Here is a 26,352-nt window from a genome sequence, read left to right on the forward strand (position 1 = left end):
CCTTCCAAAGGGAGCCCCGTTGGGCTTTGGTACCAACACAATCGGGCTAGACCTTTTACTCTGCGAATCTTCAATAATCTCCAGGCTAGGCACAATCTTTGACTCCTGGTTCTGTGATGATAATATCATGCGCTATGACATTAGTCAGACCCGACAAGTCTGAAAATGTTTCTTAATTTCTCTGCAAGAACTCCTTTGCTTGCTGACTTTGAATTTTAGACAAGGTATTTGTCACTTTGACTCTCTCCACCCCAACCTGAGGCTCAAGTCTCGCACCAGCCAGGGAGGTCACCGGTTCCCTGTCCATCCAGGGCTTTAACAAGTTTACATAATATATCTGATATGGTTTCTTTTTGCCTGGCTGGTGGACTCTATAATTTACCTCCCCCATTTTTTCTACAACTTCAAAGGGACCTTGCCATAGGGCCAAGAATTTATTTTCCACAGTGGGAATCAACGCCACCACTTATTTTAGCAGACCTATTAAAGACCGGCTGTTGAGCCTCCTGGTCTTTTTGTAAATGTTCCTTGACCAGTCGCATAACGGTTAGGATCCTTTTCTGCATTTGGGAAACATATTCAAGAACACTCTTATGCTTAATAGGTTCACTTTCCCATTCCTCTTTAAATAAGTCAAGTAATAGGCAAGGTCATTTTTTATAAGTGATCACACGATCTCTGTTTTCAGCTGCATAAGAGACTTAGGCCGCGTACACACGGGCGGACTATCCGTCCAACTAAGTCCGTCAGACAATCCGACAGACAGTCCGTCCTACTTTTGAATGAACGGACTTGACCACAAACGACGAACAGACAGTCCGCTGAAAGCTTGTGCGATGACGTGTACGGCACGTACGACGGGACTAGAAATACGACGTCCAATACACTGCAATGCAACCTTCGGCCGTGTAAATCCTTTCTGAGCATGCGCCATACTTAGTCCGTCGAACTAGCTTACTCACGAGCGGACTGTCCGCTGAAACCAAGTTTGGACGGACAATATTACGGAAATTCCGAAAGACTTAGTCCGCCAGACTGTCCGCTGAAAAAGTCCGCTGAAGCCCACACATGAGCGGACAAGTCCGTCAGACAGTCCGCCCGTGTGTACGCGGCCTTAGAGAGCTAGAGGTGGAGAAACAGCACTACACTTATCTTCCCAGTGAATGGCTGTGCAGGGCAAGTGTATCAGCAGAAGTCTGATCATTGGAAGACATGCAGGCTGTGCTCCCAGCACAGCCAGAAAACAGACCACGCCGAGATAGATGGCAGGAACACCAGGTATTTCACACAAAGGAAGCAATGCAAAGAGAACAGGATACATTTTACCACAGGTACATGATACAACTGGCACATATCAGGAATATGACATTTAGCTTTAACGTGTTTTTAGAAACACTGATTTATAAAGGTTGACTTCATCAACCACCAATGGACACGCATAAGACAATACCCACAAAAATATCCATCTGACCTATCTCGTGCACCAAAAAACTTTATTGCAATACTTCTGCCTAAGGACATTTATGAGACATGTGATGCTATTTTATGGGACTAACTACACTATGTTCTCATTAAAAGGTAATTAAAGGAAAATGTCCTATCTTTGTTGAAGGTTCTTTACCATAATGCTCATGTCTAATACCCCAAACGTTTTTTCCCCAACCAGAAAAATCAACCTGGCAGGGCTTTCCCCTCTCCCCTATCCTGTTTACCTTATTGGTTGAAATAAAAAAAACTGTCCATACATACCTGCTTGAAGCCTAGTGCACATGGGCTGAATGTTGGCCAACATTGGCCAGTTCATTAGAAACAGGATGACATTTGGCCTATGTGTATGGCAGCCGGTCCGACAGAAGTCGTTTGGTCAGTTTGTCGAAGGCTTATGACCGAAAAAAGTCTGCTGACCAGCTGCCAATGGCTGAGAGAGCTGACCATAGTAGCTGTCAGGTTTTTTTTTAGTTTCGAAAAAAACTAGTGATGTATACAAGGCTGAAGACTTGAACAAAGTAAAGGAGTAGTGTTTACTTTTAGATTACTACATGAGATAGCATCTTTAAGCTCATAAAATATTTGAATAACATTCTTCTTAATGATTTATTTTTTACACATAACATACAAACACACTTCCTCCCTCTATGTATAAAGATGGGCTTGGCAAAATTTTTTCTTTTACAAGTTCTCTTCCATTTTGAGAGGATAAATTAAAAGTCTGATGTATTTTAAGCAAATACATATGTTAAATTATTATTGCAGTGTTTAACCTAAAGTGATTTTTGATTTGTCTCTCACATTTTTACAATCTTGCTCTTACATTATTTTTTGCATTAGTAATGAAAAAATATGCCTGACTCATTCGCATAAATAATTGCATGTGCTTCTTTTCTGTAATGAAATTGTTTAGTTTAATTTGACTGAACACGATGAGCTTCTCACTGTACGCATAGGGTGCTGCAACAGTCTGATAGAGCCAGCCTCATTTCCTGGCTAGAGGATGTCTACCATCATTTAGCACTTTCCTCCCCAGCTTTACTGTCGTCAGACTGCCCCTTTCAGTCATTCAATTTCAGTCCTTTCAATCATGAGGCTTTTATCAATCATATTTTTGATATCTAAGGTGGACAAAATGCAGTCTGCCTAGGAACGCCCACACCCCCAAACTTGCACATCTCCCCCCAAGAGCAAGCCTACTTGCACCAGGGCTTAAGGTTCCAGAGAGGAGCACTGAGGCAGGATACTGTGATGTTTCTAGGAACCTACAGTATGTACAGCACTTTCCTGGCCCTCCCATCAGCCAGAAGCACAGAGCCTTAGTCATAATGTCACAGGTTCTAAAATCATGTGTGTAATGAAAACAGAAATGTTTTATTTAAACATTTTATTAGCAACAAAGCTTATAAAGGGTTTGGAGGATGTTAGTTATGAAGAAAGGTTGCGAGCACTGAACTTATTCTATCTGGAGAAGAGACGCTTGAGAGGGGATATGATTTCAATTTACAAATACTTGATTCAGCAGTCCATGCCATTAGTGTGCACAAGACCTTAGAAGATAATTTCCTCTCACTTCCTTCTGCCTCTTTAGAACAGGAAGTAAAAGGAAATCTCCTCAATGAAACGCATGCAGCAAAAAATAAACTAAAAATAAACTAAAAAGGGATTTTTTCAGACGGATTTTGTGCCAAACTTGTCTTGCATACACACGGTCAGACAAAGTTGTCGGAAAATCCAATCGTTCTCAACGAGGTGAAAATGTCTGTCGGGACTATAAACAGGCTAGTAGCCAATAGCTGTGGTCTCTTAATTTATTCTGAGCATGCGGGGCAATTTCTTAGTCGGAATTGTCTACACATGATTGGAATTTAAACGATCGGATTTTGTTGTCGTAAAATTTTAGATCCAGCTCTCAAACTTTGTGTGTCGGAAATTCCGATGGAAAAAGTCAGATGGAGCCCACACACGATCGGATTTTCCGACAACACGATCCGATCGCACATTTTCCGTCGGAAAGTCCGACCGTGTGTGCAGGGCATAACACTTCACTATTCTATCTATGGTTCTAAAAAATTGTTTTGACTATGCATACACTTTAAGGGCCGGTTCACACAGCGGGCGATGCGAGGCGACACGACTCGCCTCGCCTCGCTCCCGCAAGTCGCCCCCATTCTGTACAATGGAACCGTTCTGAGAGGAGCGACTCGAGTCGCTCCGACTCAGAAAAAAGGTTCCTGTACTACTTTCGGGCGACCTCGGGGCGACTTGCATTGACTTCTATACGAGGCCGCTGCAGGTCGCGGCGAGGCAAGTCGGAGTCGCCTCGCCTCGCCTGCAGTGTGAACCGGCCCTAAAGAGATGAGTTTATTTATCTTGGTACACACTGCACTGTATCAGTAGAATTTTTAATAATGGATTTTCCCATGTATTAGCATGTTTGTGGTTCTTGAAACACGTGAGAGCAAAGAAAGCTGCGTATTTTCTGGTGTAGTTTTAGCCGTCGATTATAAGTATAGCATGGGAAATCATGGAAATAGGGAAGGATGTTTTCTTATGCAGTTACATTTTGATCGACCTCACGTTCTTACCCCCTGGTAGAGACTGTTCTTTGTTGGGATATGTTTGTTACATTTTAAATGCTGCATTTTTTAAGTCAGACATGCCAAAAATCTAGCAGCAGCCTTAATGGCATAGCTGCTTACACAAGGGGCAATCAGTTATTTATTAACAGCCTAAAATAAACACACACATCATTTTACTTTTCCAATAAGTAAACTAGAAAACACACAGAAAGCTAACACATTTTTAAAACAATATTTGTCTTCTAGATTTAGCACTGGTATATATTTTTTGCAATAAATGTATATTTGTATACTAGATACTAATCTATAATAATTATAACTGTTAAAACCAAACTGTTGAATTTTTCTGAGCTGATTATGCATTAGCTCGTTTTTGCCATCTGAATTGCACCAGTATTAAAGTGCTGGCATTTTCAGTGTCCCCGAGTGATTTCCCAATCTGCTACCAAGGTAACAATAGAAACAATCCCTTTTAACAATGAAGAGCAGTGAGGAGTATGAGAGATGTTCAGATGGTGCAGGCTAGCAACCAGTGCAGCAAAGACAACACAAACAGTGTAAGCAATAGGCGGGTCTGAGAGCACAGTTCAGAAATCTTCAACACTTCTATAAAACTTTGTTTTCTGACCTAAATATAAATCATTCAACAATTCTGGACAATTGCTGTGGATCTGTAAGAAAGCATTCCATCAAAACCAGCTTCTTGTTCAAAGCAGAGGAATGTGAGTGTGGTGGGGGCTGCTGGGATTGGAGGTCTCAGGAGAACTCGGCCATGAAAGATGTCAACTCTCTCCTTGCTGAGCCGAGGGAATGCCAAGGTGATCAAAACTACCCAAGAGAGGATAGAAATCCGCTATGAACCGCAGGTAAGAAAACTATTACTTCTATTATCTGAAGTTTTTTTTACCTTGAACAGTTGGTATTGTATTACTGTATAACAAGTGTCACCAACTTAAAATTCAATAATTTATGAATGTCCTACAAAAGGCCAATCCACCCAAAATTAGTATTTCATTTTGGAAAGATCCTGACGGGTGCTTCAGATCTCCAGCATAGAAAACAGTCCAGCCTACTCGCCCCCTCAATATGCTTGTTCCATCCCCTGTAATAGGACAGGGAAGCAACATCGGTGTGCTCCAATGCAAAACAAATTTAACCACTTCAATATCGGCACCTTTACCCCCTTCCAGCCCAGGCCAATTTTCAACTTTCAGCTGTGTCACAATTTGAATGACTATTGCGCGGTCATGCAACATTGTACCCAAATTTTTTAGACAGATAGAGATTTCTTTTGGTGGTATTTAATCACCACTGGGGGTTTTTTTTTTTGCTAAATAAATGAAAAAGACAGAAAATTTTAGTTTCTGGTATAAAATTAGGAATAAGAAAAAATAAGGAATTTTTGCACTGATAAAGGCTACACTGATGGGTGCTGATGAGGCTGCATTAATGAGGTGGCACTGATGGGCACTGATTAGCTGCACTGATTGGTACTGATGAGGAGGCACTGACGAGGTTGCACTGTTGAGGCATTACTGATGGGCACTGATGAGGCTACACTGATGAGGTAGCACTGATCAGCACTTATGAGGTGAGGTTGATGGGCACTGATAAGCTGCACTGGTGGGCACTGATGAGGAGGCACTTACAAGGCTCCACTGATGAGGAATTTTTGATGGGCACTGATAGGCGGCACTTATAGGCATGGTGATTAGCTGTGTCCTAAGCACAAAGTGGTCACAGAGCATGCCCTATTTGCACCCCAGGGGGTGTGGGAGGCATGCATGTGGGAGGACACTGATGGGTGTTCTCCTAGACTGGAGGCCTGCACTGTAGCTGTTCATCTGCTATAGCACAGGTAGTAATTACTTAAAGCAGAGTTCCACCTGTCTTTTAGTTTATTAAAGTCAGCAGCAACAAAAAACATAGCTGCTGACTTCTAATAAACCAACACTTACCTGTCCCACGGTCCAGTGATGCAGCCACCCGGTGTCTCGCTCCTCTTCCCCTCCTCTCCTTGACGGCTTCACGGGTAGGCGTGCACTGCGCATGGGCGAGTCGCAAAGCACTCTGCTATTGGCCAGCCAATCTTGTGAGACCTGTGTTGTGTCCCAGAAGATCGCTACAGGGAGCGGCCACCTAGGGCGAGAAGAGGAGTCGCCTAGGCAGCCGAAAACAGGAAGGAGGAAGTGGGACAGGAAGTCTCACAATATACAGATAAGGTGTTTCAACCCTAAGTTATTTTTCAAATATGATCTCCGCCCTGTATCCCCATTGGAAGATTTTCCCTATCTTCCTGTTCTGGTGTCAACCCAAAATTTGTGACTTTTTACTTTTTTTTTTGATGATAATGGTAAACAGGGCAAATGGAGATGGTAAATCTCCTTAAAGCGGTAGTAAACTCAGATCTACTACAAATTACAAGTAGGGTAATACATGTAGTTAGTGTGAAGCAATACACCGCATAGGGAAGGTAAATAGAACGCTTATGATCTGATAAAATATACATTTTTTCAAGGCTCCTGCTCATTTACAGCCGCTGTCATAACTGCTATCGTCCGTGTCCAAATCATTTTTTATTTCTACCCTTACTCCCGCACGTGCGCAGCACTTCCAAAGCCAAGCCTTGTTTTCATTACAGTTTTACCATGACAACCAAGTAGTATTGCGGGATCACGTGCCGGCGCAGAGCAAAGGAAATTACATAACTCCAGCATTGTAAATGCCATTGTTTCGGCATGAAGAGCTTTCCGGAAAAATTGGACTAAGAGCGCATGCCCTGGTGACATCATTGCTCAGAAAACAAAGGATTATACTGAAAGGAAGATGGTAGGAAGCCATCCACACAGAGCACCCATAGAATAGAATGGGTTTCCTACCACTTTAATGTGGGCACAGACAGCAGTAAAAACCTGACAAAAGTTCTAATCCCTCTCTACTCTATCCAAAGCTAAAATAAAAATTGGAGAATAATTAGTGTAGCGCTAAATAATGTGCAAAAAATTGTGTACAAAATGAAACTATACATACAAAGTGCCAATATTGCTGAAAAGCTAAATAAAAAAGTAAATAAGTAAATAATAAGGTGATGTAAAATCCCAAAGAAAAAATGTGTACAATTGAATGAAACTGTGACTAAATATAGTCTGTACTGAAGAAATGGACTTCCGTTAGTTCTTCCACTGAAACAGTCCTCATAAAATGCCAAATGCAAAAACATAGATGGAAATCTTCCCGTGAGATGACACCAAACAGGTATAAGGACTGTGCGGAGCAATGAAAACGGCAACAACAGGCGGTTGACTGAAGTTGTATCGACAATCAATCTTTCACAAGTAAAAGATGGGTACTCTTACCGATGGTGTTGGACCCACCTATCGTATGACAGTGGGTCAGTCAAGCTTGTAATCCCAATAGGTCCCAGTCGGGCTCTGTGGAGTAAAGTGAATGGATCCTGGTAGGCAGTCCTTACTTCTCCATCTTAGGACTCAAACCGAACAGGCACTCCTGGTCCAAACCTAGCCGATTACAGCTGCAAGTCGCTTGGGGTATGTCTCTATCAGTTTTGCGCATCGAGAGACTGAAATTCTTGCCCATTCTTCCTTGCAAAACAGCTCGAGCTCAGTGAGGTTGGATGGAGAGCGTTTGTGAACAGTAGTTTTCAGCTCTTTCCACAGATTCTCGATTGGATTCAGGTCTGGACTTTGACTTGGCCATTCTAACACCTGTATACGTTTATTTGTGAACCATTCCTTTGTAGATTTTGCTGTATGTTTGGGATCATTGTCTTGTTGGAAGATAAATCTCCGTCCCAGTTTCAGGTCTTTTGCAGACTCCAACAGGTTTTCATCCAGAATGGTCCTGTATTTGGGTGCATCCATCTTCCCCTCAATTTTAACCATCTTCCCTGTCCCTGCTGAAGAAAAGCAGGCCCAAACCATGATGGTGCCACCACCATGTTTGACAGTGGGGATGGTGTGTTGAGGGTGATGAGCTGTGTTGCTTTTACGCCAAACATATCATTTTGCATTGTAAAAAAAAGTTTGATTTTGGTTTCATCTGACCAGAGCACCTTCTTCCACATGTTTGGTGTGTCTCCCAGGTGGCTTGTGGCAAACTTTAGACAAGACTTTTTATGGATATCTTTGAGAAATGGCTTTCTTCTTGCCACTCTTCCATAAAGGCCAGATTTGTGCAGTGTACGACTGATTGTTGTCCTATGGACAGACTCTCCCACCTCAGCTGTAGTTCTCTGCAGTTCATCCAGAGTGATCATGGGCCTCTTGGCTGCATCTCTGATCAGTCTTCTCCTTGTCTGAGCTGAAAGTTTCGAGGGACGGCCAGGTCTTGGTAGATTTGCAGTGGTCTGATACTCCTTCCATTTCAAAATTATCGCTTGCACAGTGCTCCTTGGGATGTTTAAAGCTTGGGAAATCTTTTTGTATCCAAATCCAGCTTTAAACTTCTCCACAACAGTATTACGGACCTGCCTGGTGTGTTCCTTGGTCTTCATGATGCTCTCTGTGCTTTCAACAGAACCCTGAGACTATCACAGAGCAGGTGCATTTATACAGAGACTTGATTACACACAGGTGGATTCTATTTATCACCATCAGTCATTTAGGACAACATTGGATCATTCAGAGATCCTCGCTGAACTTCTGGAGTGAGTTTGCTGCACTGAAACTAAAGGGGCCGAATAATTTTGCACACACCACTTTTCAGTTTTTTATTTGCTAAAAAAGTTTAAAATATCCAATAGATTTCGTTCCACTTCACAATTGTGTCCCACTTGTTGGTGATTCTTCACAAAAAATAAAAATGTTATATCTTTATGTTTGAAGCCTGAAATGTGGCAAAAGGTTGAAAAGTTCAAGGGGGGCCGAATACTTTCGCAAGGCACTGTATATAAATGACACAAAAAATATTATTAAAAGTGATCACAAAATAAAATAAAAAGGTAAAATCAATTTGAGGTACAAGGAATGCTGGCCCACGCAGTCCTTATACCTGTTTGGTGTCACCTCACGGGAAGATTTCCATCTATATTTTTGCATTTGCCATTTTATGAGGACTGTTTCAGTGGAAGAACTAACGGAAGTCCATTTCTTTAGTACAGACTATATTTAGTCAAAGTTTCATTCAATTGTACAAATTTGTTCTTTGGGATTTTACATCCCTTTATTATTTACTTATTTACTTTTTTATTTTGCTTTTCAGCAATATTGGCACTTCGTATGTATATTTACATTTTGTACACAATTTTTTTGCACATTATTTAGCGCTACACTAATTATTCTGCATTTTGTTTAGATTTGTTTGCTTGAGTATCAGCTGCTGTGCCTTCTTGATTTTACATATTGTGTTAGCGCAGTGTTCCCCCCCCCCCCCCCCCCACCTCTTAAAATAAAAATTGCCTTTAGTTAAATTTTAAGCTCCAATGTCAATGCCTAAAATAGCTCCCATTCAGTTTTATAAATTCTTTTCATGTTAGTTTTGCAATTAGTCCAGTTATCTTCAAACTTGATTTCTCAGCCATGCAAGGAATTCAAGAGCATTTAATAGCTCATTCTTCAATACATTTTCAGCACATCCAGGACCTTTTAAAATTAAAAATAAAAGAAGAGTATGAGGCCTCTTGGATTCTTGCAAAAGGCTTAATCAGGTGCTTTACCTCACCAAATGGAAAGGTTTCGACCCAGAAGACAACTCCTTGGGAATCAGCCACCAGTGTGCCTGCTACTCATTCCTTTCACCAAACACATCCTGGAACTGCGAACTGTCAGTCATCATACCACCTGGATTCACATATTCTAATCAACCTATTTGGCAGTGCAAGCAACAGCATTAAGTAGGCAAACTAAGGAAAATGATCCAGGCCATAGAGTGCTTACTAATCAATCTTTAGTTTCAGCATTCCTTTTTTATGCTGAGCAAATAACTGACTAGTTCTTCTGTTGGTGGTTTAGCTTCTTATTCGACTTCTTGTTCACTGCCTAGTTCACTCATTCTGCAAAGGGGCTCAATCAAGTACCTGGTGTACCCGAGATTCTGTGCCCCATGGATTGAAGGTTACCTACTGGTTTTGACAGTCTCATAATGACTACCCATCCTTGTTACTATATTTTTAAAAAGCCACCATAACATGCATAAATATTTTACATACCTTTATGGTCAAAAATAAACATACTATATAACTTTATAGTAATTTAAATGTTAATATTGGAAAGCCAGCATGTTCCATAGTACTGCCAGCGGTTAAGCTGGCAATGTCATCCAAGTATCTGTTGATGTTTCCAATGGATAGTCTATCCAATGACTTGATAAATGATCACTGTTATGTTCACACGTTTGGAAAGGGCTGTACCAAGTGAATATGTTTTTACTTTGGAAATTAGATTGATCCAGGGTGCTTACAGGGACAGATGGAGCTTGTAGGCTGTACATTGTTATCAGCATGTACAAAGTGTGATTAATGAGATGAAAAAACGTGTTCCATTTACTGTCGGGATTTGTGTCTGAAAGCTCGGCAACCCTTCTCTAACACTTGATAAATCTATTCTGGAGCACTTTGGCGGACAGACTGCTAGCAAACAAGAAGTGGTGTTTGTCAAAAGGCAGTTCAAATGAAAGTTTTTTTAAAAGTTGAAAGCTGATTTTCATGTCTGGAACCCAAACGAAAGAATGCCCCTAAACTATTTCCACAAAAAGGGTGCCCTGCTAAAAATGTAGTAATTATTTAATACTGGCTTCTATGTTTTTTTTAGCTATCATTTACTGGCTAGTGATAGCAAAATTTAATTATTTTTGTTTTGTTGACTTTGATCTTGAAATGTATGCTGGATGGGCTATGGGAATTGGCGTTTACAGGCTAAAGCCAGACAAGCCGTAGTTTTGTGTGTAGGTTTGTGAAGGGAAGTAATACAGTTTTTTCTTTGAGTAGTTATTATTTCAAAGGATACATGAAGTTAAATTTTAAAGCCAGTGGCGGCTGGTGCTCAATTTTTCTAGTGGGGGCGGTCCACGCCACCCCCCACCCCCAGTGATCGATCAATCGCTGCTTCGCTCACCTGTTGCCCGCTTGGCCCCCCCACCTGCCTCACACTTACCATATCCAGGTTGCGGCTTTGACAGCCCCCCCGCGTCTCCTCCCGAGTCCCGGCAGTCGCTTCCCCTCCCGGCCAATCAGAATTTAGGACTTGCAGCCAATTGGGTCTTAGACAATCAGGTCTCAGGACCCACTTCCTAATTGGCTGGGAGAAGAAACAGGAAGACATTAGCAAATATTAATTCTCTCTGTGCCCCAAGCCCACCCTTTTTAAAGCCAATTAGAGCCTCAGGCTCTAATCATGTGCTTAAAAAATAAAAATAAAATTGAATCTATGCGTCCAGCATCCTACATGTAGATTAGGGGCGTGATGCATCGATTAGTGGGGGGGGGCGGCGCTCCTGAGCCCTGTATGAGCCATCGCCACTGTTTAAAGCTAAACTCCAGTCAAACAGTTAAATACACAGATTAAATACATATACAGTATATGGGCTGTTTTATTTGCTAATTAATTGATATTTCTGTTTATCCAGTTCTGAAATTTATACAACCCTGCCCCACAGCACAACACTGTGTGGCAAGTCAGGATACCCGTTTTCTTGCTGCGACTTTTAGGATATACTAAAGATGACCATAGATGGTTCCGAGATTCAAACCATGTATGAGCAGGTTGAATGTACCCAAGTTGATTGATCGACCAACTTGGGTACAACCAGCCTATCATATTTTATATGCCATTATCGCTAGCAGCTGTTATAGACACTGGCAATAATCGCTGTGTTCTCCTGGTGGGGATAGCTTCCTTCTGCAGTTGCAGAAAAGAAAATCGCCCTGTCTATGGCTGGCCTTAAAGGTCTTGTCCCTCCCCTAGCCTGTGAAAGGAGATGTAGCAGACAGATTGGGGGAGATTTTATAAAACTGGTGCATACAGAATCTGGTGCAGCTTTACATAGTAACCAATTAGCTTCTAACTTCAGCTTGTTAAATGAAGCTTTGACAATAAAACCTGGAAGCTGATTCTGTGTGCAGCAGTTTTTCTAACTCTCTCCCATTGGCTCATTTCTGTCACTCTGCTTTCCCTTTACCTTTCAGTAATCCTTTTTAACAATACAGAACAACAGTCTGGTTCCTTGTGCTGCCCCTCCATCTCACAGCCTGAGTGCTGCTATACATGGAATTTTAAGAGGCTGATACCAATTCAGTTGTAGGTATTTATACAGCTTATGTTTAAAAAAATACTTTTGATTATGTATCATTGAATACAGACCGGCGTTCTTTTATATATGCCTCAAATTCATCTTTGATGTTACCAACACATTTTACATGCTAGGCTGCTCTATTTTTTATAAGTGTATTTAATATACAAATTTGAAGCTTTTCACTCTGGTTGCTAATTGTATGTTAATTAGTGCCGTTAGCATCCAACTAATAGGATAAACTAATTTAGTTAGGCTACATAGAGCATATATTCTTTATGAATCAGTAGAGTATAATCTGACATTTGGTGTGGGTTATATCAGTAAGGTAAAGTCACTGTCTGATTTCTTGCCAGTTATACCAGGTGTTTGTACATACAGGCGTGGATGCCGTATTGCAACCTGTGTATGTGTCCAGGTATCTTCACATTTGCCCACCCATCTGTGTAGAAACATATCCATGCCCATCCATCTGTGCATGAACACCATTTAACTTTGGCTAGCCTTTATGAAGGCTCCACAAACATTGCTGTCATGGACAGTATACTGTGGCATGTTGAGCCCAAATTCTACTTAGGCTAGCTATCCAAACACAAAGGCATGCGTGCCTTATGGAAACTTGTACGTACTTACATCTACCCAAGGATGTGGATTCATATCAATATGCAGAAAGACACCAGTCTATTTTCTCTATTCTTTATAAGGACCCATAGGCTTTGACATAATTGCTGAGTGATCATCAGTATGCTGTTCCGTATTTTTGATCAGCTGACTGACCTTCATTGTGACCTGGTTAGGAATGGTTATGTTTGCCTCCCTATTTCTAATTCCGGCTTGCATCCTGTCTCTTATTGCCAACCTCTGTTATTGACTTTGTCCCGAGTTGCATTTTTGGCTCAAATCCCTTCTGCCTTCCCCCTACAAACCTGGCTCTCTGTGATCTTACTCCAGTGACCCCACTTTTGTCTCCTAATCAATTTATGTGTCCTAGTTTCTTGGGTTATTGTATCAGTTTTCCACCTGTATAATGTGTTAATACTGGGGCGAACCAATCAAAGCATCTGTATTTTCCAAAGTGTAATGCTTAGAGTATTTCTTTAGAATCTTTTTCATAAACATATTATAGTATTCACTATAGAGCAAGGATGGGCCAACTTTTGTCAATCAGAAAGAGGTATATTTAGTAAGTTATTGGAGCCAATGACTGAAATAACAACCCCCAACATTGGAGTCAGTGACTACAATAACAACCCCCAACATTGGAGTCAGTGACTACAATAACAACCCCCAACATTGGAGTCAGTGACTACAATAACAACCCCCAACATTGGTGTCAGTTACTGCAATAATAGCCCCCAACATTGGTGTCAGTGATGGCAATATTAAATACACATTGGTGTCAATGACTGCAGTGTAATTTCCCAACATTGGTGTTAGTAACTACATTAACAACCCCTGACATTGTTGTCAGTGACTACAATATCAACCCTGAACACTGGTGTCAGTGATTGCAATATTAACCCCAATGTCAGTGCCAGCAGCGACCCCCACGTTGACAGCAGTGACTGCAATATTAAAGTGATTTTAAAGGAAGAAATTGTATTAAAAAAATAACAAACATGTCAAACTTATCTGCTTTATCTGCTTATCTTCTCAGGTCCCCCCCAGGCGTTCCCAGCCGAGTGCCCACATAGCAAACCGCTTGCTGTGCTGTGGGGGCACTTGTGCATGCTCACGCTCTGCATCCACAAGACACAGACGGTTCAGTAACCCCCCCGCCCCCCGCTCCCACCTCACTGGCTGTGATTGACAAAAGTGAGAGCCAATGGCTCCTGCTGCTGCATCTCAGCCAATCACTAGGGAGAGACCTGGGAGAGCCTAGGGTCTCGTGTACTTTGCTGGGTCGAGATCAGACTTAGGTAAATATTAGGGGGAGCTGCACACTGAAGGTTTTTTACCTTCATGCATAGGTAAAAAAAAAGCCTTTACAACCACTTTAACCACCAACATTGTTGTCAGTGACTGTAATAATAACCCCCAACATTGGTGACAGTGACAGTAATAATAACCGTCAACGTTGGTCTCAGTAAAAGTCAGTAGAGATTTGCAACAATATAATGTGCATTATTTCTTCCATGTTACAAAATACCTCTTCATGTGTTTCCAGTCTGTATATACATGGATATAACACAAAGCAAAATGGACTAGCTCCTATATTTTTGTTACCAGAAATGAAACCCAGCATACTACATCATGATAATAGATATATTTTCACTGAATCATGTCGATGTTAGGAGTGCTTCATAATTATACAATACATGCATTTTATATGTACATTTTTTTATTTATTTTTTGCTGTTTGTGCCATCACGGGACATAGAGTGAACTATACAAAACTGAAACAGTCATGTGGATGTGAGATATTAGCTTAAATGTGTCACATATCAGGTGTTGGAACGGACCTGAGCACAGCTGCTATGAATTTTGATGGTCATTACGCCAGCTCCTCCATGTTTTCCTTTGATCCCAGAGATGGTTATGAGCCAAAAGGTTTAAATATTTGCAAATGTCACATCCTGTAAAGTAATCATGTTACCAGCATGCAATGCTTGAAAGTGAAGCCATGAGTTTAAATATAGTAGTTTTACTGTGATATGCAAAAGCCTCTATGTTTGCGCAGCAAAGTTCTTTCAATGTTTAACACGGACAATGAGATTTTTGAGAGGACTCCTTACTTACAGGAATAATTTAAAGGAATTCTGTAGCAAGTGAAACATGTAGACCTTTCCATTTAAAAAAAAAATCCTTGTTGCCTGGCTGTTATTCTGCCTCTTTGGCTTTGTTGATCTCTGGTTCACCCTCCTAAAATCAATGTACAAATATCTAATTCTCACCTACATAAAAAATATATATGCCAATAATGGCGCCCTGTGGGGATGGGAACATATAGCAAACAGCTGCCCTTTTAAAAGTGAACAAATCACGAAACTGTGTAAAATATTGAAATAAAGGATAAGGCGCTATACATGTTCACAAAAACGTTTCACAAAGAATATCTGTATAATGACATCAGACATAAGTGTGTACACTGATGAAATAAATTGCAATGGTAGCAAGCAAAAAGTCCATTAGTGATAAATCCCAACACCGTCCTGTAAAAAGGGGTCAAACATCTCTGGTGAGTGGCCACCTTTCTACTGAGCACTCGTGGTGGAAGAACTATAAGTTTCATCTCAGAGCACTTCGATTTGGTGTTGGGATTTATCACTTATGGACTTTTTGCTTGCTACCAGTGCAATTTATTTCATCAGTGTACACACGTATGCCTGATGTTAATTCTCACCTAAGTCAAGTACCCATATAGTATTGAAGACAATAGATTGAAAGCCAAACAATTAGCATTTCATAGGGAGATGTAAGCAGTGGCAGCCTATATATTTCTCTCACTGCAGATTTCCTTTAGGGTATCCATAAATAGAGAGATAGTATGCCTTAATAATTTGCTCAGTGTAACAATTTCAGATTAAAATATTCATGAAGTAAATGGATAAGCATTCCTGTCTCTACAGAAGAGTGTTGCAGCCCTAACATGTGCTGTGTGTGTATGATAACCTTCATTCACCATAGAATATGGTTCTTCTGGCATGTGCTGATATATTTAGAGCTCTAATTATAAAGAAGTAGCTAAGTCCAGTAAGGACTGGGGTTGGGGGAGGTTTTATATGTTAGGTCACCTTTTCATTTTTTGTGAAAAGTTTAATTAATTCTTTAAGTTGGATCTCCTCAGCCATTAACTCTTATAGATGAGGCTCCTGTCCAGCACTAGAGACAGCCACCGCCCATCACCCAGAAGTGGGGGGCACCCTCCAATAGTGGTGCTAGGTCTAGGGTACAGCATACTTTGGCATGATCCATCAGTTGCGCTATTTGAAGGGATCAGGCAATGGCTGTTTCCCTTACTGGATGGGAGCCTCGGTTATAAAGATTCCCAGTAACTAGTTACCTTTGACCCTTATAAACAATGATTTGTTAATTTTTTATATACAGGTGAAGAGTACTAATTCTGTTGAACAAGTCCACCCAGAACTGGAAATGTTTTCAGTGACTTTGATAAATTCATTGATCTGTCAGTTATTGTAATTATAACATTTAAACATCTATGTGGAGAGCTCTTCCTAAAATTTCTCATCACCCACATCTACTGATTTGTCCGTGCTCAATTTTTCTAAATACATAAATAGAACACTGCCATACCTTGGCATAAGTTATGAAAAAAGGAAGAGAACACCAAACTGATGCTTAAAAGTCCAAATCATTTTATTGGTCAGATGTGTTGTGGACATTACTGATCCATTTCTAAGCATTTGTTTGGCACTCCCTTATTGCTATACCTCATTTATCACACCTGAAGTGCCCCCTAAAATCTTATTGGTTAATAGGCAGCACATTGGCTTAGGCCCCTTTCACACATGCTGATGGTATGTCCGTATTTCATCCATCCGTTTGCGGATGAAATACGGACATCCATTCATCCCTATGGGATAGCGGGTGTCTGCGGATGATCATCCGCAGACACCCGCTATTGTCCGCCTCCGCAAATGTCCGATTCTGCAGACGGAGGAAAATCCTATTTTTCTGTCCGTCTGCAGAGCGGATCGGATGAACACGGACACACGGTCCGTGCTCGTCCGATCCCCATAGAGGAGAGCGGAGAGCTGACAGGGCGGTCCCCCCACAGTGTGCGGAGACCGCCCTGTCCGCAGCCGGCTCAGCGGGGACAACGGAGCGATCCCCGCTGAGTGAGCGGATCATCACGGGGCGGATCTTTACTGATCCGCCCCGTGTGAAAGAGGCCTAAGTGGTTCGCACTTCCACCTAGTAGCACTAGGGTTGTGGGTTTGAATCCCAACCACAGGACTACCTGCATGAAGTTTGCATGTTCTCCATGTGCCTGCAAAGGTTTCCTCCCACATTCCAAAGACATGCTGGTAAGTAAATTGGGCCTTGTATATGTATGAATGTGAGTTAGGGACCTTAGATTGTAAGCTCCTTGAGGGCAAGGACTGATGTCAATGTACAACATGTATGTAAAACACTGCATAAATAAGTGCCTTTAATAAATAAATGTACTCTACAGTATAGATTTTTTTTTTTATTGTGAGATTTAAACTATTTTGGATCCAGAGGTTCTTACCTCTGCCACACCTTGGCATTAAACTGAGTGAAAAAATGAAGGTAATGGTGTTGGTGTCAACTTTGGAATGACTTACATTTTTAATGAAAATTAAGCAATAACTTAGATAAGAGGGCTGTCAGGTGGTCCTCATTGATTTAAGGCTATATTACCCTTTTACATAAACTGGCCCATGCAGAGAAGGAGCCCCGATAGTTTAAAATACACTGTACCTTTTTGTAAAAATATTGCTTAATGCAAATGCCATACCTGTAGGCTTTTCTGCCACCCATAAAACACAGTTGAAATACTCCAAATGTTTATGTTTCTATGTCCTGGCTTATTTCCAGGACATGACTGTCATTTGGCACTTACACGTGCAAGCATGTTTCCACACATGTGCAGTGCGCTCTCACCCATTGCAGCAAAGTCACTCCATTGGCACCTCCACCCGGATTCTCACACTATTATAGCCCCTTTCCATCTCATACTCTGGGCACTAACAAAATAGCCACTGGGCCTCCAGCTAAAGAGATTTTCACTTTAGGTATCCTTAGTGATGTAGGCTCAGTGGTCATTTTGTTGTAGCCAATGTCCTGAAAATAAGCCAGGATTAGGAATTGGGAGTAACTCAGCCAGGCTTCATGGATGACAGAAATGGCCTACAGGCTGTATTGCTGTATTTTTTACAAACGGCACAGCATATGTCAAATTACTGGAGCCCCTTCACCAGTATGTCTGTATTGAGCAGTTTATGAGAGTTTAAACATCCTAATGTGCATGAACACATAGGATAACATTGAGCTGCTTCTACAGGCATTTTTTTAAGCCTGGTGTGCATGGACCCTTAACATGCGTGTAAACCCTAGCTTCTCCTATTTGCTTTCTTTTGGTTTGCTAAGTATAGAACTGAAACTGTTTTGTTATATCTATTTTGTAAATTCAAAATTGATTTTGCTAGAAATCATGTGAGCTGATAACTTCCTGTGTTCTCTGCCTAAGTACAAGGAGGAGTTATGGAGACAAGGAGGGAGATGAAGAAATGTCTGTGTTCTATCTGATCTATCAGAATTGAAGTAGGCAGGGCTGACAACACACGCTTTGGAATTCATTGCCAAGAACATGGGGGGGGGGGGGGGGGGATTTACTGAAACTGAAGCAGACAGGATCTAAAGTGGCTGTATATAGTAACCAATCAGCTTCCATATTCAGCTTGTTCATCTAAGCTTAAAAAAAAGAAAAATAGAAGATGATTGGTTGCCATGCTCAACTGCTCCAGATTCTGGTTGCTCCCGTCTTAGTAAATTCACCATGCTGTGTTGTTGAGACCAAGAGCATCAACTTTTATCATCATCAGCAAGTATTTTTCTGTACCTGCAGCATGTTTAAAGGGTTAAAACAAGGCAAATTGTGCATGTGTAGAGGACAAAATATGTTTTTTATTTAATTTTGGCATACATTTTAAACAAAAATGTATTGTTGCTTAGTCATGCACATGTTCTCATATGTGTGTACATTTACAATTATCTAGGATTACTTCAACTGGAGATCCCACCATGATTTTCAGCTTAGAAGATTCCTGAATGGAAAATGTGCTTCACACAACTATTGGGCGATTCCCACACACAAAACCTACAGTACTAAAAAGGGGCCCCTTGTTCTTTATTCTGAGGATTTGGCATTGCCAGCATGGAATTCATCACAGGACAAACATGGTCATAGAAGTCATCGATACAAGAGAAAAAAGTTCAAGATTGAACTCAGCACTCTTCTGGACTTATCTGGAGCTATTCTATCTTATGGGCGAAAACAGGTAAAGTAGCAATTCCAGGTAATAAAAAAAATGATCAGTATCGATATTTCAGTCCAAAAGTGTTATATTAGGTTCAAGTCGATCATGGTGGGCTGTGTCAGCCCCTGACTTCCTATATGTTTTAGTTGCTCCAACAATAAGATTTCTTTGCCTAATTTCCTACTTTGCTCCGCTCTACCTGGAATGTAGGGTGTTCCTACCCACTTCTGCATCTCCTATTGCATTCTTCATAATATGGCATGAATTAAAAATCCAAAACAGAGAGTGTGAGCCCCTTGTAATGGTCACAGGAGGTATAAAGACAAAGAAAATGAAGCACAGTGATTTAACTAGCAGAGATATAAGATGCTGGCTGTTGATTTATTTCCAGCATCTAACAAAACTTATGCCGCGTACACACGGGCGGACTGTATGGCGTACTTAGTCCGTCGAAACACATTTCAGCGGACAGTCCGCTCGTGTGTGGGCTTCAGCGGACTTTTTCAGCGTGCAGTCTGGCGTACTAAGTATTTCAGATTTTTTCGAAATTCTGTCCGTCGTACTTTGGTTTCAGCGGACAATCCGCTCGTCAGTAGGCTAGTACGACGGACTAAGAATGGCGCATGCCCAGAAAGGATTTACACGGCGGAAGGGTGCTTTGCTGTGTATTGGACTTCCTATTTCTAGTCCCGTCGTACGTGCTGTACACGTCATCGCGCAAGCTTTCGACAGACTGTTTGGGTATCCGTGTGTGGTCAAGTCCGTTCAGTCGAAAGTATGACGGACTGTCCGTCGGATTGTATGACGGACTAAGTACGCCATACAGTCCGCTCGTGTGTACGCGGCATTAGGATATCGGTATTGGGGGGACTGGTCCTTTAATATATATTTATTATTATTCCCAGCTGTGTAAAGTCTTATGATAGTTTGTACGTCTCTCTTATGCTACTGGCGCTACCAAGTTAATTTCCCAACTACAAGTGTGCACATAAATAGTAGAGCTAATTTTGTCAGAAGCCAATTAGCATGTTTTTCTGGTTAGAACCAGCCCTGCTGTTTATAGAAGCATGGAGACATTAGGTTACGTTTGGCAAGTTAAAGACACGTTCATAACACTGGAAAGGAGCTAAAATTGGAGCTGCACATTTTGATCTGCATAGTATGAAATTAAAGCAGAACTCCATGTTTGGCGAATATTGTCTAAATACAAGAGGCGTGTGTATTCTTACATGAATCTTGGCATGCTTATCGTATTTCTTCCAGATCTGTGCAGTAAACCAATGTGAAAATGTTCCTCTGTGCAGGAGCTTCCTGTAATAGAGACCAGACACTGCTGGTCTCTCTCCTTGTGCAGGATGACTGGTTTTGTCTCCACCCACACCTGTAGTTTTTTTGCAGGCAGCCTGTAGTAAATGGAGCCTGCTGGGCCCCTCCCGCAGCTCTGCTATCGGCACAGGCCATGCACGACACAGTGATGTAATTGCCAGGGATAGGCACAGACCAAGACTGTGGCGGACATTTTCCAAAGTGCAAACCTTAGTGAAGGACACCAATGTACATTTCAAATTAAAACCACCAAAAAACACTCTGTCTACTCTCTGGCCATAGATCCCCCTTTAGAGCAGGGTCCCCATAGACCTCCCTTTAGAGCAGGGTCCCCATAGATCCCTCTTTAGCATAGGCCAGGGTCCCCGTAGATCCCCCCTTAGAGCAGCGTCCTCATAGATCACCCTTTAGAGCAGGGTCCCCTTAGATCCCCCTTTCCCCCTTTAGAGCAGGCCAGGGTCCCCATAGATCCCCCTTTAGAGCAGGCTCCACCATAGATTCCCCTTACATGATGATCCAATTCTTCTAGTGGAGCTATAGGAATAGAACACATACACGACTCACAAGGAAGCTGGGGGCCGGGGCACAAAGACCGGGCATGGGCAGGTTTAAAGGTGGAAGTTCCGTTCTGCTCCTCTGAATGTCAGGGCCTGGGGGTGGGGCAAGCACCTGATTTGTTGATAGGATGCCTGAAATCCTTCCAATCAGCGGGTAGCGGTGGGGGAGGTGGATCAGTGGTTGCTGTGACTGCTTCTCTGACCATATAAAAACAATGTGACCTGCCACTGTGGCAAGCCTCCATCCCTAATTGCATGTTTTGCAGAGAGAAATTGGTCATGGGACTTTGAATGAGGTGTGTCACAAATGAAAAAATAACAATATAAATTGCATGAAAGGGTACATAAGTAAAAATATTTATTTTACAAGCTGAAACATTTCATTGTCTCAAGGTACAAAATACAATTGGTATAAGAACAGATCCCAAAAAGGCCATACTAAGCTGACACATGACAAATAACAAATAAAGCTTACGGTAATTCATGGAGATAAATACATAATGATGTTTCTCCACTGCAGAGACACTTTGATTTTTATTCACTTGAGCAATCACCCTACATCAGTAAGTTTTTGTTGCAGTATTTTTTGTTCACATATTTATTTTTCTCCCTCTTTGCATTTATTATTGGGCACTTGTTCACCCTTTTTTTTTTTACATTTCAGATTTTACTAGTATACACCCATTTATGGTGTTATCACCCCCGGTATCTCATATCTATGCACTGGGGCATTTTTTTACTTGAGGCAGGACACATTTTTAGATACAAGCACTTTGCCTCAGCCCCGGACCTAGCATTGTATCTGCCATCCTCCATTTCCCCTATCAGTGACTGGGCTGGCTTTCTGTGCTGGCATGTAAGTATGGGATTCCTTGCCTCCCCCCCCCCCTCCTTCTTTTTTTTTATAAACCTAGGTAACTCTTTACCAATACACTATTTTTCATTTAGCTCTATATCTATTTGTGGCATTATACTCCTGGCGAGTGGACAAATCCAGGAAACGTGCGTAGAGTTCACATCATGCCCTCAGTCTCTCGATTTCCATAAGGAACACTCATCATGTACCTATGCATGAAAAACATCATTATGTATTTATCTCTAAAACTTTATTTGTCATTTGTCATGTGTCAGCTTAGTATGGCTTTTTGGGGATCTGTTCTTATACCAATTGTATCTTTTACCTTGAGATAATGAAAAGTTTCAGCTTGTAAAATAAATATTTTTACTTATGTACCCTTTTATGTGATTTATATTGTTACTTTTTCATTTGTGGCATGCCTCATTCAAAGTCCCATGACATGACCAATTTAGCTCTGCAATATTGCTTTTCTGACCAACTCCCCTCGGCCCAACACAAAAGGGGCAGAAGGGGCAGCCACGATCCCTGCAAGGACTGCTCATGGACACCAGTGTCCGTGTACGGGCACCTTGTCGATCCCTGGTCATTGCTACTTTTACAAGGTAATATCTGAGCTTTCAAAGGCATTTGGTACACACAAAGGGGTGTTTTATCATGTGTTTTTATTGACAAACATATCTGAATAAAAATGTCTATGCTTGGAGCTCAGCTTGGAACAATATTCATCAAAGTCATGTGCACACAAAGTTTTATTTTAAACTATACTGTTTCCAGAATCCTTATATTGGAAACACATTGCAAGAGATGGGTTATCTGAAGAGGTTTTCCCTCCTTTACATCTGCCTTCTATAGTCATACTGGTATCTCCATACCCCTTGTCTTGTACATATTTTTCTGATCGGTAGCTGGACAGAACTAAATCTGGTCATAGACAAAGTGAATATCGACCAGTTCCCAATGAACTGTCTGAAATTTTCTCCATGGGTGTCCCTGTCGGTGTCCTCCTTTCCAAAATCCCTTGATTGAAAAATTGAAGGAGCCAGATGGAAAAATGACAGATAAATAGCACCTGCATCCAATCAGAGGCAGGCACTGTTTGGGTATTGACAGTTGGCAGCATCAGAATAAAGTAGCCACATTGGGAGATCCATTGATGGAGAAATGTTAGAATTTCTTAGGAAAAAAAATCTATGTGTATATGGCCAGTTAGAGCAGGTAACGATAGTAAACTCCACTTTACAACTTGTACTTACAGAAAAGCCATTAATAAGCCTCACCTCTAGGTACAGTTAACATCTCCCTAACATGCACCGTTCAGGAGATATTCATATGTGTAGCAGCTGGTGACTTCACCAGCGTTTTTACACTACATTCTGAATAGATGGAACACTCTAAAGTGGGGGTTAGCAACCTGTAGATCGAGATCTACCAGTAGATCGCAGACAGGTGAATGGTAGATTGCGGTCTTGGCTTACTGATCAGCCATCCCAGAGCATCAAACAGAGTGCAATGCAGAGGGACCCTTTGTAAAGTTTGAGCTGTAGTTAGTAGGGAGCAGGGGCCCTATAAGCTGATTCCTCCTTCGTAGTACTGGCTCTTGTCCCATGCGGAGTGATACCAACTGCACTCCACCTCTTATTCTGGCTAGTGGTCTCCAGAATGGTGCCAGCAGCAGGAAAGAACAGATCTTCAGGTCAGAGTAAAGCAATACACTGGGCATCTTAGTGTAGGGCTGCTTTCACACTGATGCACTGCCACGATGGGCTCATTCACAAGTGCAGCAAGCACTGAAAAGCGATCCAAATGTGTTTGACAGGTGGTGAGGTGGCAATGTGTTGCCTCCTCACTACCTGAATTAAACCCATGATTGCCATGCAATGCTCGGGTTTGCAACACGGTAGTACAGCAATTAGGGGTTTAAATCAGGTGTCAGGAGGAGACACTGTGCCCGATGATCTTTGACTTCCCACATTTGTTCAGGTAGATCTCCACCTTATTAAGGTTGCCTACTCCTGCTTTAGAGTATTGGCCATTGAGAATGCTCTGCGACTACGGCACGCATGTGCAGGAGTGACGTCAATGTGGCTCACCCAAATAGCCAAAGCACACAAAGCCGGAAAGGAAGACTGAGTGGAAATGAAATCCCTGTTAGCCATGATTGGAGAGCTCCTTTTTTAAGGTAAGACTGTCATAATGTGCTACCCTGCAGTGCATACTGGCACATTATGACATTAACCTGTAGGGGGATCAGTTTATTTTTGATTTTTTACAATTTACTACCGCTAAGAGCCAAGAAACTGTATAGCCTGAACTTTAGTTAACACTTATTTGCTAGAAAGGTAACTTTATCACAATATAATAGAAGTATCATTATGTGCTTTAGATAAAATATGTGTTATTTATTCACACTTTGACAATGGTCTGAATGCGTAAGAAAGCATTCTGTTTTAGTTGGAGAAAATAAAAGTATTGTAAGGGTACTTGATGTCATCTGGAGTCATGGCTATATCGGTGATGTGTGCATTGCAGGTAGGACGTTGAATCGTTTGAGTGTCTTAAAGGAATGCTATAATGATTTGGGTTAATTTTAAAAGTAATATTTTACATCTATTTTACTTGATATATAAACTGTTTGTTTTATATATAAGGATTTATTACACGACAGAAGATTTCCATGGCATTATAGGAGACAGCATAACAGCAGCCCCTGCCTCAAACTTCCCTTTGTCCTATTTTAAACCTCACACAGAACTATCCCATAAGGGAGGAGTCACACGTATGCATTATTCACGTGTGTGTGTGTGTGTGTGTGTGTGTGTGTGTGTGTGTGTGTGTGTGTGTGTGTGTGTGTGTGTGTGTGTGTGTGTGTGTGTGTGTGTAAATTTTAGCTTAAGCTATTGAGTGCTGTAAATCATGCTTTTATGTCAAGAAATAATGAGAAACAAGGAAATGTGAAAAGAAGCCAAAAGTTCTACCTTGTAACTAATAGCAGACTGCAAAATATCCATGTGCAATATTTCATAGTTTCCTCATTAAATGTCCAGCATTTGTCCCTTCTAAGAGTGTTGGATGTTGGTGTCACCCATTGTGCTCTGTAGTTTCCTTAGCTGGCCCCTACATTACTTCATGACACAGTAGTGTGGAAAGAGCCAATAAAAAAGAAACACAGAGCAGGAGGATCAGACATCCAAGACATCCAGAATTGTGCTAGTTGCTGAAGATTTTTCAGCAAGCTTAGAACTTACATAGGTAATTATTGCTTGCATTTCAGGGATACCTTAATTTAGTTTTTTGTTTTTTCTAAACAGTGACAGAGTTGCTTTAATCGGCTTTTGATAAAGGAGCCTGTTGGAAAATTGCCAGCTGAACAGTGCCTGCATCTAACCAGGTACAGACACTGTTCGGTTATTCAGAAAGCCTACAGCATCCATTTGTCAGAATATAATAGCCTGGCAGGGGGAACGTCGTCTCTCTGTGCTGTTAGCTTGGATGGCTGAATCTGTTAGATTTCTTTCCTTCAGCCCATAGTCTAAAGAAAAGAAATATATATGGAGCAGACCTTACAAGTTTATAGCTAAATTCCTGGAATTCAGACACTTTGTGAAAAGAGAATGCACACTGAGTTAAGTCCAACTAGGTGCATGACATCTTCCAGAGTTCAATTTTATTTTATTTACATCTGACAGGTTTATTGCTATGCAGAGAGGCACTCTGGGATCTAAGAGGAGAGAAGCACACAGAGCAAATATGCCCGCCTCTCTCCTCTGCTACACATGCACAAAAGCCTTTGTATTTTGTGAATGTGATCACATAATACTAAGACTTCTGTGATTGGGCAGGAGGACGTGAGGGGCAGGCAAAACAGCTACAGGGACTCTACTGTTGAAGAAGTAGAGATCAGAAGGGTCAGCGTTGGGCTCCTGAAAAGAGAGCAAAAGGCATCCTCGGGTGTCATGCTCCTTCTTAGACTTAACTCATAGTGTGCCTTCACTTTTTAAAAGGAGCTGAAGTCCTGTAATTCAACTTAAAGGAGTGCTTTGTAATGCTTTGAAAACCTTCTGTCATGCAGGCAAGATCCAGCTGCTCTCTAATGTCTACAAATAATCTAACCTACAAATTAACCACTTTCAGACCGGACCAATTTGCTGGTCAAAGACCAGACCACTTTTTGCGATTCGGCACTGCATCGCTTTAACTGACAATTGCGTGGTCGTGCGACGTGGCTCCCCAAACAAAATTGACGTCCTTTTTTTCCCACAAATAGAGCTTTCTTTTGGTGGTATTTGATCACCCCTGCGGTTTTTATTTTTTGCGCTATAAACAAAAATAGA

The 26,352-nt window shown here is 41.5% G+C and overlaps 1 protein-coding gene across 13 annotated transcripts in view; it reads left to right on the forward strand.

Annotated features, from left to right (window-relative positions):
* The first annotated feature begins 4,525 nt into the window (after nt 1-4,525).
* The window catches only part of KIAA2012 (KIAA2012 ortholog), a 266,686-nt gene continuing 244,859 nt past the window's right edge, over nt 4,526-26,352 (forward strand). For all 13 annotated transcript variants that reach the window (XM_077448591.1, XM_077448592.1, XM_077448593.1 and 10 more), the window contains exons 1-2: nt 4,526-4,936; nt 19,019-19,300. In XM_077448591.1, the coding sequence (XP_077304717.1) occupies nt 4,850-4,936; nt 19,019-19,300 (369 nt within the window). In that variant the 5' untranslated portion in view covers nt 4,526-4,849. The remainder of the gene's footprint in view (nt 4,937-19,018; nt 19,301-26,352) is intronic.

The sequence above is a fragment of the Lithobates pipiens genome, unplaced genomic scaffold, assembly GCF_037356315.1.
Source record: "Lithobates pipiens isolate NorthernLeopardFrog02 unplaced genomic scaffold, aLitPip1_a1.2 Scaffold_22, whole genome shotgun sequence".
Lineage (NCBI taxonomy): Eukaryota > Metazoa > Chordata > Amphibia > Anura > Ranidae > Lithobates > Lithobates pipiens.